We start from the raw sequence: 13,420 nt of genomic DNA, 5'->3' as shown, positions 1-13,420 counted from the left end.
AAAAAGTAAAATATCTCAAGCTTACAAATCATACATAATGCAAGTTGAGGATACAATAAAAGGCAATGCTCAATCGTTCTGGAATTTTACTAAACGTAAAAAGAGAAATTATAATACAATCAATTGTATGTATTATAATAATCAACAGTTGAATACTAGTAATTCTATTGTAGATGGTTTTGCACGATATTTTAGAAGTGTATATCCCGTTCACTCTGCTACATATGATTTCCCTCAAGCAGGTAAATTGGATGTTTCTCACCCGTTATTAATTGATGCAATTACAGATAACGAAATTTTAATCTCGATAAATAAGTTAAAATCCTCGAAATCAAGTGGTCCTGATATGATTCCAATTTATATTTTTAAGGGGTGTGCTGATGTATTAATAACACCTCTTGCTCACATATTTAATCTTATTTTAAGAACATCCACTTTTCCGGTACTTTGGAAGACTAGTAAGGTATGTCCAATACCTAAAAAAGGTAATCCAGGTAAAATAGAGAATTATAGGTCGATATCTTTGATTTCAGGCCTAGCTAAAATATTTGAACAGATATTATATACAAAAATTTTCAACCATGTAAAACCATATATTTCGATTTATCAGCATGGATTCTATGCAGGACGGTCTACCACTACGAATTTATTTACATTTATTCAAGACATTTTCGACTATCTTAATAACAAATCTACAGTTGATGCTATATACACAGACTTTGCAAAGGCTTTTGATAGACTCGATCACGATATACTGCTAATGAAATTATCAAATATGGGTTTTTCTGACAAATTGTTGATGTTACTATGCTCTTATTTACAAGGTAGGAAGCAGTACGTAACTTTCAATCAAACTAACTCAATAGTATATGACATAACCTCAGGTATACCCCAAGGCTCTAATCTGGGCCCATTATTGTTTTTGTTATTTATAAACGATTTACCTACTGTCATTAGATATTCAAAATGTCTATTATATGCAGATGATATGAAAATATATAAGGATATAAGAGATAGTAATGATATATCACAACTGCAAGCAGATTTGGATAACTGTTATGCATGGAGTATTAAAAATAAGTTACCATTTAATATCAATAAATGTGTATCAATTTCGTTTTCGAGAAAGGTCTCTAATTACGATCATGACTATAAAATTAACAATATTATTATACAAAAAGTGTATGAAGTAAATGATTTAAGTATACTTGTAAATAGTAAATTATGTTTCAAACAACATATTGACAATATCGTAAACGATGCATTTACATCTCTTGGTTTTTTAATACGAAATACAAGGGAGTTTAAACAGATTAAAGCTTATACAACCTTATTTAACAGTATGGTTCGTAGTAAAATTGAATATGTTTCTATTATATGGTCGCCTTACTACAAGTGCTATGAAAAGAAAATTGAACGTATTCAGAAGAAATTTTTGAGATATTTGTATTATCAAATTTATAAGCTAAATTCCATCAGAGAAAACATATCTTATAAGGAATTATTAAATACATTTAACTATTCTATGTTATCTGTAAGACGGGAGATTTCCCTGTTACTTTTTTTGTTCAAGTTAGTAAATGGTACTGTAGATAATCCGGAATTATTGAGTAAATTACATTTTAATGTAAAAAATACCTATCTTCGTAACAGGGTGCCATTCCATCTTACAAGAGCTAAAACCGAAGCATACTTGAATTCACCACTAATGAGAATGTGTAAAACTTACAATAATTTATCGGCAACCAATATTGAGTTAGATTTTTCATAATCTTTTTCATCTTATATAAAAGCAATCTATTGTAATATAAGCACCGTGTGAGTAAATACTAAGCCTTGTTGTGAAAATATTTAAGTTGAATATTATATTTTCAAATTATCTTGTACGCTATGGAGTTACATTATCAGTGTTTTTTTAACTGTTATATATCTGTTCTCTTTTCTCTTTTTTTCCCTCTTTATATTATACTCACTGATGTTTTATTAATATGTAAGCCTATTGTAATTGGGATTTATTTCCTGTAATAGGTACAAATAAAATAAAATAATAGTAAAATGAACGACAAAAAGATAAATGAAAGTAAATTATGATAAGAGAATTGGCAATTAGAATGCTGATAAAATGATAAGAGATAGAAATCATCTGAAAACTTGTGAGATAATCTTAAGTTGCATGGGATCAAACTTGTGCTCTATTGCATGATAGGTGAGCGTACAATGATTGTCCAATGAGATGCAACTTCTATTTATCTAATATTAGAAATAGATGTTTACTAGATGTAACAAATATCACGTATTCGTTTTACCAGTAAATAGGTATATGTTCCTTGTAAATATTAATTAGCACTTGTTTTTCTTTCCTTTCTATATAAAAAGAAACTGAACGAAAATGGTTTCATTCGTATGTTTTTATTTGCAGAAGGAGATATTTCAGCAGTTGGAAAGTCTATTGTGATCTTCAACAAAGACAGAGGAGGCGAACGATACGCCTGTGCCAACATTGAACCTGATAAAGATATTATTAAATATGCTAATATACGTAAACCGCCTCGTTTCGTTGTGTAAGTATGCTCCATTTCTTAGATTGAACTGAAAAGAATAATGATACGTGTTATTTGGACGACTAGTATTCACATAAGTATTCAGTTCAGTGCAGATTATATTATATAATCATCCATGTTGTACATAATAGTTACAAAAATATACAAATTGTACGTTAAAAAAACAGTTCATCTACTAACAATGCAAACACAAGAATAAACACCAAATTACAATTTTTGATACGCATGAGCCAAGGAAGAAACAAATAATACATAAAGAATAAACTCTTACCTTGCCGCGAACTCTCCATCCATATGCAATATGAGCTAGAAAAAACATCACTGTAATTCCACTCAAATTAATGTTTCTTGTCCTGTAAATAGAAAACAGCCCCTGAATATTCCAGGAAGCACTCTCATTGCTAATTAAATTCAACTGAAAATGTGAATCTCATTATTTCCATGAACTAAACTCTTATTCATGAGATGTTACAAGATCATACAAGTCCACTTTGAACAGATTATATACAAAATGGTGGCTAATTCCTGGAGTGTTACCCAAACAAAATTTTGTACCTAAAATTCCTAGCTCTAATTATTAGTTTATACTCTTTCTTTTAGATCTCAATTTGTGAATGAAGTTCGAGAAGTTATGGGACTTCCTGAATGGATGCTCACTGTGGACAGCCGAAAAACAAGAGAGTTACATGGAGGAACATGTATTCAGTTCTTGTTGCATTTTAAAGGTACTTAAACGTTATTAACAATAATAATACTAACTCTGAAAGCTGTTGGGCTTATGAGTCTTTTCATCAGTTTCTCAGCTGTTATTTTTTAATGTTGAGAAACAATGCAAAAACAAGGATTTTGGTGAAATAATTGAAATTTTAGCATCTTATGTTTTATTTGTTGTTGGACAAAGTACAAAAGAATAAACAAATGACAAAAGGAAAATATGTTTTAAATAGCATACTTACAGGAATAGAAATTCTACACAAGAAATGCATGCTCGAAATTAAATTGTCTCCATATACATACACACATGCAACATATAATTTCTGAAAGAAAGAAAGATAAAGAAAAGACATTACCTTTCAAGAAATCTTGTTTAAATTTTAATGAACATTAAAGTTTTTGTTTTCTAGCATCGTTATTATTAATAAACTCAAAAGTACTCACTTTTGCTCTTTTAAAATTTGTTTAAAAATGTATTATGCGTCGAATTATAATCGTTATTTTAATCTTCGACTCACGTAATAAGAACCTGATACTCTGATGATGTAATTCTAAATCTTACCTTGTACATCGTACTGTTCCTCTTCAGAATTTTACTTCTATATATATTTTGGCCCTTTCTGGCTCACGGGCTCGTGGCGCCATACATTACTACCAAACCATTTGTCGTTGTCTTGTCCTGTAAGAAATATCTCCAAGTATTCTGAACACGCACATTTTTCAATTAGACACAAAAAAAAATTGCAATCAATTTCTAAGAACTTGCATATGATTTCTTTAAAATATGGCTGATATACATTCTGTCTCTCTCCTCAAACTATAATCTTTATGTATTGTGTTAGTTTATAATCTTATGTGCATTAATCACTTTTCACTTATTTTAAGAACAAATTTGTGGAAACCTTGTCCTGTACATAGAATATCCTCTAATGATCTACTCTTATTATATTCTTCTTGTTGAATTTTGCTGATGATATTAAGGATAAGAATGTACGACCGTCGTTGCTATATTAATAATCACGTTAAAAATACAGAAGTTGTTCCATTTTTAAAAATTATAGTCTTGAATTATTTTTTAAAATTATCTAAGTAAGAATTGTATATTTTGCTATAGAAATAAGATAACCAACAATCAGGCAACAATATATATTAAGATATTTAAATATTGTTTCTTATTCACTGGTGTGAAAAGAAAACCATTTTAAACAAATGCGTGGGCTTCCTCGTAGCTATAACGGTTAGCGTACGTGCCTTTGGCGTGGGAGAGTCGGGTTCGTTCCCCGGAGGGAGCTCATGTGGTTCGGATCTCAGGTTGAGCTGTAGGCCCACGTCTCACATAACCTCACTGTTAAAAAAGACGCTAAAATCAAATTAAACATTTTTTAAAACACATGCCTAATTTGCTCAGTATTGTAAAGGGATATGTTGTCTAATTAAGTTTCATTTTAATATTTTTCCCCTTCGGTTTCAAAGATAAAATTTAAGAATTGCAACCATGATGTATGCTCTTTGAAATCAAAATGTATGAAACCTCATATTAAAATGTTTTGGGTTTTTTAAATAACTAATTTCAGTTTTTTTTTCTCCTCACTATTAAAATAGGTCCAATAGCAAACCAATTGGAACAGGATTTCAGCAGGTTACTGAACACAGGAAAACTTGCCCAACCTAGTCTTTTCATACCAGGAGCTTTACCTGACAGGAAACGACGTACAAGCTTATCATATCGACAATGCGGAACAAGAGATCCTTCTCAGAAACGTACGTATACTTTTCTTTAAAAAATATTTCTTGTCCTTTAGTATAATTTCCATCATAGAGAGTAGTTGTTGCTTCCGAGTCTTCAGTCTGCTGTACTCTAGAGACTAGAATCGTGCTTAATTAAAATGCCTAATTTGTTTACATTTAACAATTTTGTTTTATTTATTTTGAGTTTGCCCATTAACTACCCCGAAATACATACTATATTTTTTGTGCAGTTATTCAAGAACTTCGTTATACACAGTCATCCTACAGGTAGTGACATCTATTAGTGTCAAGTAAGCAAGTGATAGTACATGTAGCGACATCTGTTAGCATGAAACAGACGTTTGTCGTTTATTATGAAGGTTTTAATTATGCCCCTTGTCTTTCTACAAATCTCTTAAGCAAGGCTGCATAACATTTCAGGATAGTGTGATGCACAGCCTTTTATAATTAGGATAATATTTAAATAAATATTAACAAAATTCGATGTATCAGTTGCATTAGTTTATTAATTTTTCAAGCTGTCCGTGATATTTATTTGATTTTGTCTTAATATCTTGTAATTGCATAAACAAAACAGTAATATGAGTTGTGCTTACACACAGCACGACAATTAGTCTAAGTTTGTGAAAAATGAATAACAACTAGAATCAACTTAGTTCGGTTTAATCCAAGTAGGGCCCTTTTTTGTATACTTACTGTGTAGTTTTGCACGAGCAAGTAAATCAGGAAATGACTGCTGAAAGTCCTGGACCATAATAGTGTTCAAAGTTCTGGTCACTGCATTCTGGACGGTGGGTACATCATCCGAAAGGTAACCCGTTAGTTGTGTTTTTAATTTGGGGATAAGAAATCAATCACAGGATAGGACTGCCAGACGTTCGTATCGTATATTTTAAAAATTGACAATATATCCTTATATTTTATTTAGACTCGGAAATTAGTTTAACTAATTACTATTTCCCTACCACTGCACCGATTACACGCTTACTAAGAAAGGAAGTGGGAGTTTTATACTCGTTCACTTTGAAGATACGTGAAAATTTACAAAACAGACTGTGAATTCTGTAAGAGAACCACAGCGGTCTGAGATGGGTTTACAAATGGTGCATTGCGAGAAGAATAAGTCTCGTAGTAAAACTGGAAATGACGAATTCCATTTCAATCGTCCAGGCAAACTACAATTGGTTCACATCATAGTCTCAGATTTCATTTATTTATTTTTTTTTATATATGGGATCTACATGCAATATTATTAGACCCATATTTTTTTTCTTTTTGCTGAAAAAAATTTTCCTTCGATATACAGCCTTCCAAAATGGCTGCCCGCCTCTCGGATTGCTCGAAAAACTGAAAAACATGTCAAATTAAAAGTTTTGTTGTAGAGAAGCGAATGTACTTAGTAACATAATCGCAATAGCAGGAAGAGTATAAAGTTGTGTTTCGGTGGAGGCCCAAAATTCGTCTATTGGTCCAATAGGAATCGCGCAATTCACTCGCAATGTTGTCAACTGTGATGAAATTTTTGCTAACTTCAAACATTTTTTTTTCTGTCTTCACGAGCAATATCAACCATCTGCTTCTAGCATCGAAATCTACTCCATAATGTCTCTTGAAAATGTAAAGGACTTACGTTTCCGATTATTACATCCCACGGTATAGCATGATGAAAAGCTGAAAATTTCATTAAGACGCCATGTTTGGACGCCTTTTTCTCAAAAACCCCACCTTTTAAAAATCTGAATTTTTTTTACATGTATTGGAGAAGTACCTAAGTATTTAATATCCGTTAACCGTTCATGCGGCTGCAGCCCCTAACATTCGCAATTAATTATTGAAATTTCGATTGTTGTACTTGCAATGTAAATATTTCCTATGGATACTTAGGTGCTATACACAAGGCGATTTGAAAGTGAGTATGAAAATTTTGAGAGATGAATCCTGACATCAAATCCAGTAGAAAAGTTCCTATAAACATGAGTCGAATTCCACTTCGTTTTCGAGTTACAGGGTTTCCAACTCGGGACCCAAAATCGGTTCGCGACAATGGAAAATAAAATATAAATTTCGTGTTAAATCAGAACTGTGTTAAAGCTTTGATAAAGTTCAGAAAGTTGATTTGTATCAATATGATGATTTTTACGTGCTTTGCAATTCGGTTGGCAGTGTTGCCAACTTGGTAGAACTTTTATTTGTTTCCAAATGCCACTACGTGGAATTTTTTGATATTTGGTATTCATTAATGATTGCAAACCACATGAAGCACAATTTTCCCAACATCACCACAGTTTTCGAAAACTTACATGTATTTCATTAAAAGGTTTATCTCGTGCGTTATTGATAGTTTGCAACATTAAGTGTGAATTTCACTTGATGTTTGCCATCATTAGTAAAACCAAAATGTCGAATAAAAACTACGTCTGTGTAAGTTGTAATAATAATAATAATAATAATAATAATAATAATAATATAATATTAAAAGAAGAAGAAATTTTTTTTTTATTATTGTAAAACCTCTCATAACTCCACGCATCAAGTTCGAACTTGTTCAAGAAGTTCTGCTGCAACCACGAAACAGTTTATTACGAGATGTATTACGACATACGAAACATCGTCCTAGTGTTTTCTGGAACCATGAAAATTATTTTCACTGGTAACATGACATTGTAGTGCACTAGTTACAGGGTTTGTGTAAATAACAATGTGAAAGTCCTATTACAGTAAGGACCGTATTAAATGTGGTGATGATTCTAAAAGGCATAAGATAATTGTGTACAGAAAGAATTCTTGACAAACATTTTATCTTGCGGTAAAATATATGTATTGCGCACAGCGAGTCTGCCAAAACGTAGTATTAGGAGAGGATGATTATTTGTGTAAAGGGTGCTTTGAATATTTACCGTGAACAACGTGAATATGTGTGAGATATTGGTGACCACGAAAGAAGATATAAATATGAAATTATGTACCAACAAGATAAAGAATTTTTTCCTCTGAATGTAGATTTGGAAACCATTAACCAGACAGTTAACATGCTAAACATGAATGTGTCCCCATTAAAACGGCCGTTATCGGTGAAACCTAGACTACGGCGAAGGATTCACCTCTCAACATTTTTCATACTGCCTTTCAAATCTCCTTGTGTACAGGACACAAATAATCATCCTCCCCTAATAGTACGTTTGGGCTGACACGCTGTACGCAATCCATATATTTTACCGCAAGATAATTTTTTGTCTAGAATTCTTTCTGTGCACAATCCTCTTACGGCTTTTAGCATAATCAACACATTAAATACGGTCCTTACTGTAATAGGACTTCCCCATTGATTGTTTCCAGAGAACACTAGGACGATGTTCACGACACCGAATCACACAAACTATCAATAAAGCACGAGATAAAACCTTTTAATGAAATACATGTAAGTTTTCGAAAACTGTGGGGATGTGGGGAAAATTGTGCTTCATGTGATGTCTGCAATCATTAATTAATACCAAATATCAAAAAATTCCACGTAGTGGCATTTGGAAACAAATATAAGTTCTACCAAGTTGGCAACACTGCCAACCGAATTCCAAAGCACGTAAAAATCATCATATTGATACAAATCAACTTTCTGAACTTTATCAAAGCTTTAACACATAGTTTCTGATTTAACGCGAAATATATATTTTATTTTCCATTGTCCCGAACCGATTTTGGGTCCCGAGTTGGAAACCCTGTAACTCGAAAACGAAGCGGAATTCGACTCATGTTTATAGGAACTTTTCTACTGGATTTGATGTCAGGATTCATCTCTCAAAATTTTCATACTCCCTTTCAAATCGCCTTGTGTATAGGATCTAAGTGCCCATAGGAAATATTTACATTGCAAGTACAAAAATCGAAATTTCAATAATTAACTGCGAACGTTAGGGGCTGCAGCCGCATGAACGGTTTACGGATATTATATACTTAGGTACTTCTCCAATACATGTAGAAAATTCAGATTTTTAAAAGGTGGGTTTTTTGAGAAAAAGGCGTCCAAACATGGCGTCTTAATGAAATTTTCAGCTTTTCATCATGCTATACCGTGGGATGTAATAATCGGAAACGTAAGTCCTTTACATTTTCAAGAGACATTATGGAGTAGATTTCGATGCTAGAAGTAGATGGTTGATATTGCTCGTGAGGACAGAAAAAAACGTTTGAAGTTAGCAAAAATTTCATCACAGTTGGCAACATTGCGAGTAAATTGCGCCATTCCTATTGGACCAATAGACAAATTTTGGGCCTCCACCGAAACATACAACTTCATACTCTTCCTACTATTGCGATTATGTTACTAAGTACACTCGTTTCTCTACAATAAAATGTTTAATTGACATGTTTTTCAGTTTTTCGAGCAATCCGAGAGGAGGGTGGCCATTTTGGAAGGCTGTATATCGAAGAATTTTTTTTTTTTCAGCAAAAAGAAAAAATATGGGTTTAATAATTTTGTATATAGTTTCTTAATTTTAAAAAATAAGCAAAATCTGAGACAGTCGTGTGGAGCACCATGGACGATTTGAAATGGAATTACTCAAATACGTTATTTTTATTCCCGAACAAAAAGCCTTGCCTTGAAAACTCAATCACAGATATAGACGTGAGACCATGTAGCTCACGTGAATGTTCCATTGCTTAACACATTTAAAAGCATAATATTAATGGTTTGGTTAATACGTAATAAAGTAATGAAGTTGGTTAATACGTAAATACGTTAACATCATTTAAGTTTACGGAAAAGAAAGAAAAAGAAAAACGATTTCAGTGTGATGTGTGTTTAAATAACATATACAGATTAGTCTAGCGTTTTATTTTTCAGAATACAATTTTATGACAGTAAAATTTTAATTTCAGTTTTAATCTTATGTATAGATCTACTGTAGTAGTTAGTTTTCCTTTAATTAAATTATTTAAACAATTAATCGAAAATGTCCGTATTTTGTTTCCAGAAATTTTGCAGGTAGACGGGTATTTCGACTATGTGGGATGAGGTAATATGAAAACATTCTTTTGACCAAAAACTTACGAACAATTAATGCCTTTTATCTTTAAATTCTCATAAGTTATCTTTAAGTTATTATTTTGCGAGCAGTCTCCTTGTTCATTCCCAAGATTTCTTATATTACCATGTGATTTACATTTCGGACATTCAAAATGATATTCGGAACTTTGCCAATTATTTCGGCTATTCGGACAGATCTGCTTAGACCTGGATGCTCGTTAAATTTCACAGACTCCCTTCCAGCACTGAACTTCTTGTGGCATTCAACACGGCTAAAAGAAAGGCAATTATCACCATAAATGTTTTTCAACATATCAGATGTGTTCATGTAAGTTTTTCCCTAAGGCAAAGAACTTGATATTCACTCTTTGTTTTGTTGTGCCATATTATTCACCGGAGAGCAATGGTAGGCGGAGAGGGCGATGCAGGTTGTCAAACATTTTATCACCGCCATCAAGTCGGTAGTGTAAAGAGATATAGTCCCAAAAGCATAAAATATAGATAACAATGATTGGAAGAGAATAGCATGACTCGATGAATCATATTTCTCCTTTTATCCAAGAACAGAGCGGGTTTATGCAAAGCAGACGCCGAAAGAATCTTATGCCCCAGACAGTCTACTTTGTATCCTCGTCGCCAAAAGTGCCTTTACATCGCTGTGACGGGTATGTGATCGCGCAGTACTGCAAGGAAGGGATGGTTGCATAAGAAATTGTGATTAATTTTGAAAAGTTTTTATTTTGACTAGGGAATTAACATAGGTGAAGGGAGAAAAGATACAGATTTGAAGCATCAGTGCACTGTTATTGAGGCATCAGTGCACGAAAAGATTCGTATTCTCAGTTTTTCTATTTATTGTTTTATATGTTAAGTTAAACACCACAATATGTATCACTGATATCGCAGATCGTATTATTTTTAAAATCGTGTTTGTAACATATTGTCAAAACATTCATCTCCAGACATGATGTAGAGAGAAGAGAAAGAGATACGACATCTGTAATATATGTATATGTGAATCACTAAGTAACTGTAGAAATTAGTTAAAGGACACATAAGAGAGCGAAAAGCAGGTCTAGAAGTCTGAACTTTTTAAAAACGTCCTAGATAGGTGAAAATATAGTTAAAAATTGCGAAAGGTATCATGTAATTTACCTTTCTTTTCTAGTACACTTTTTCTTTCACATCCAAACATCTCTATTCAGAATTACGAGATAAAGGTGAGGAGAGAAACATTTCCATTTCAAGAATTATATCAGGAAAAAATCTTTTGACTTAGACTAGTTTCGAACTCGCAACCCTTGATTCCATAGCTCAGCGCTATACCGATTGAGCTAACAACTTCTGCAGGAAAAGCCTGATTTCTACAACTACCGGTTGCTGAATGGTGTGTATTAACCAAGTTAGCCGAGATAATTGCTTCACATAGCTATTGCAATAATAATAATAATAATAATAATAATACAAAGCAGAAGAACAGAATTTAAAAAGTCGCATATATTAAAAGTTTGACGTGCAGAGTAAGTCCTAATATGAGATTTTATTAATTATATATAATCAATGTAAGCGTGGTTTATTCGTGCATGCTACTCAAACTGCGCAACTCACTACCGTAGTCCCATAAGTGTTGTACGCGCATGGTACCGTAGCCTTGCGTCCTCCAACCGTGAAGAATGTTTCGGTTTGAACCTATGCGTGTCCTAAGAGAAAGGAGGAGATTCAAAGAAAGAAAAGTGGTTTAGAAATTATGCAAACGTAGAATATTTCACGAGGTGAGGTGATATAGAGTTCAGCGTGTCTTTCAGCTACTACTCTATACAAGACGTGCATCTACGACTTAACGTGAAACCCGAACCACACGACTCCTGACGAGAATCGAAACCCGTATCATTTCTAATTCTATTATGGGAGACACAGGAACATGTAAAAATAATCGAAAATGAACTATATTAATGTTAAATCCATAGCTTTTGAGTACCAAATTTCTCAAAATTAAATCCCTACGTTAAGCGGGTTTGCATATCCAGGCTCTTAACTATGAAAACATTTACGATCACTCTAACCCCAATCATTTCACAGATTCAACCTGTTGTATATAAGTTATTAGGACGTAAAATTGAACATAATTTATACGAAAAAGACTTTTATGCATTGCAAGACCTGTAACTGCCAAATATTCACCACAAACTTATAGTCGTATCGACATAAACAAAAAGAAGTGTGAAGCAGGAAACTACTTTACCCAAAAGTCAAAAGAGACGCACTGAAGACATAGGAACGGGTCGAGAGGTTTGGGTCATTTTTCTTTCAATTACAAGTTTATGTGTTCAAACCGTGAAGTGTGTATTTGTTTTTTTTTTTTTTTTCTTTTTTTAAAAGTGTGTTCCTATTTTCATGAGAGAACTGAGAACATTTCTTTAAATAAATCTTTGGCAACTACTTTTCTCTCAAATTCCATTAGAAGGGAACATTATATGAATTCAAATCTAAAATCCACAGCTGAGAACAAAATATTATGTTCAATATTTCATTATTATCCTTTGATTTGTAATGAAAAACTAACTATAAGCATTGACGATTTCAGAAGATTCTCCCCCGGTAATGGTCAATATATGAATGAGAGAAAACTGATAAAACATTATTCGTCCACTTTGAGCATGATCGAAGATAACTTATGGCCACGAAGGGGGAAATTTATGTCGACAGAGTCTCAAATTCTCCCACAGGTCATGCCCTGAAATCATCACTGTTAGAAAGGTTTCCTTAACAAATAGAATATTACATTTATTTCTCGTTCTACGTTTTGAAATGGAAAAATCATAATTTTAAAGTGAATTATAATACGATAAACATAAAGATTTATAGAACTAATGAAGTAAATATTCTTGTGTAAATTATCGATTTCTAATCAGATTAAAACTCGAATATTCGTTTGCATCGCACTTTAAAGTAAATCCTCTCTCTATATAATTCCTACTGGAAAGTATGTTTAACTCCAATTACTTAATCAATATTTTTAATAATATATTTTTATTGTAATACTTTTACTATTCAATGTTGTATACACTACATTTCCCAAAGCAAAACCTCGCAAATGTATAGTGGACTAGTGAATATTATCAAATAAATTATCATTTTGTTTACTTAAATACTGCATCGCCTCATTTGAAACTTCGTACTTTAAATAATAATAATAATAATAATAATAATAATAATAATAATAATAATAATAATAATAATAATAATAATAATAATAATAATAATAATAATAATAAAATCATAGCCATACCTTTATCAGAATTTCAGGCTTAGTCAATAAATGAATACAACGTGGTCTCTATTCGAAGTTCTATTTAATCGAAACCGATAG

At 32.3% G+C, this 13,420-nt stretch overlaps 1 protein-coding gene and 1 long non-coding RNA gene across 2 annotated transcripts in view; one reads left to right on the top strand and one right to left on the bottom strand.

The window, feature by feature from the left end:
• LOC145666827 (uncharacterized) overlaps positions 1 to 13,420 on the bottom strand; it is a 103,681-nt gene that overhangs the window by 58,715 nt on the left and 31,546 nt on the right. The window contains exons 2-3 of the long non-coding RNA XR_014127824.1: positions 3,838 to 3,954; positions 2,833 to 2,914 (exon numbers count right to left, since the gene is read on the bottom strand). This is a non-coding gene — a long non-coding RNA (uncharacterized LOC145666827). The remainder of the gene's footprint in view (positions 1 to 2,832; positions 2,915 to 3,837; positions 3,955 to 13,420) is intronic.
• Positions 1 to 13,420, top strand: part of Rsod (superoxide dismutase family protein Rsod) — a 164,085-nt gene that overhangs the window by 139,350 nt on the left and 11,315 nt on the right. The window contains exons 13-15 of the mRNA XM_081734394.1: positions 2,420 to 2,561; positions 3,162 to 3,286; positions 4,878 to 5,036. Of these exons, the coding sequence (XP_081590520.1) occupies positions 2,420 to 2,561; positions 3,162 to 3,286; positions 4,878 to 5,036 (426 nt within the window). The remainder of the gene's footprint in view (positions 1 to 2,419; positions 2,562 to 3,161; positions 3,287 to 4,877; positions 5,037 to 13,420) is intronic.

The sequence above is a fragment of the Thermobia domestica genome, chromosome 12 (assembly GCF_964235325.1).
Source record: "Thermobia domestica chromosome 12, izTheDome1.hap1.1, whole genome shotgun sequence".
Taxonomy (NCBI): domain Eukaryota; kingdom Metazoa; phylum Arthropoda; class Insecta; order Zygentoma; family Lepismatidae; genus Thermobia; species Thermobia domestica.
This window is presented reverse-complemented; position numbering and strand designations above follow the sequence as displayed.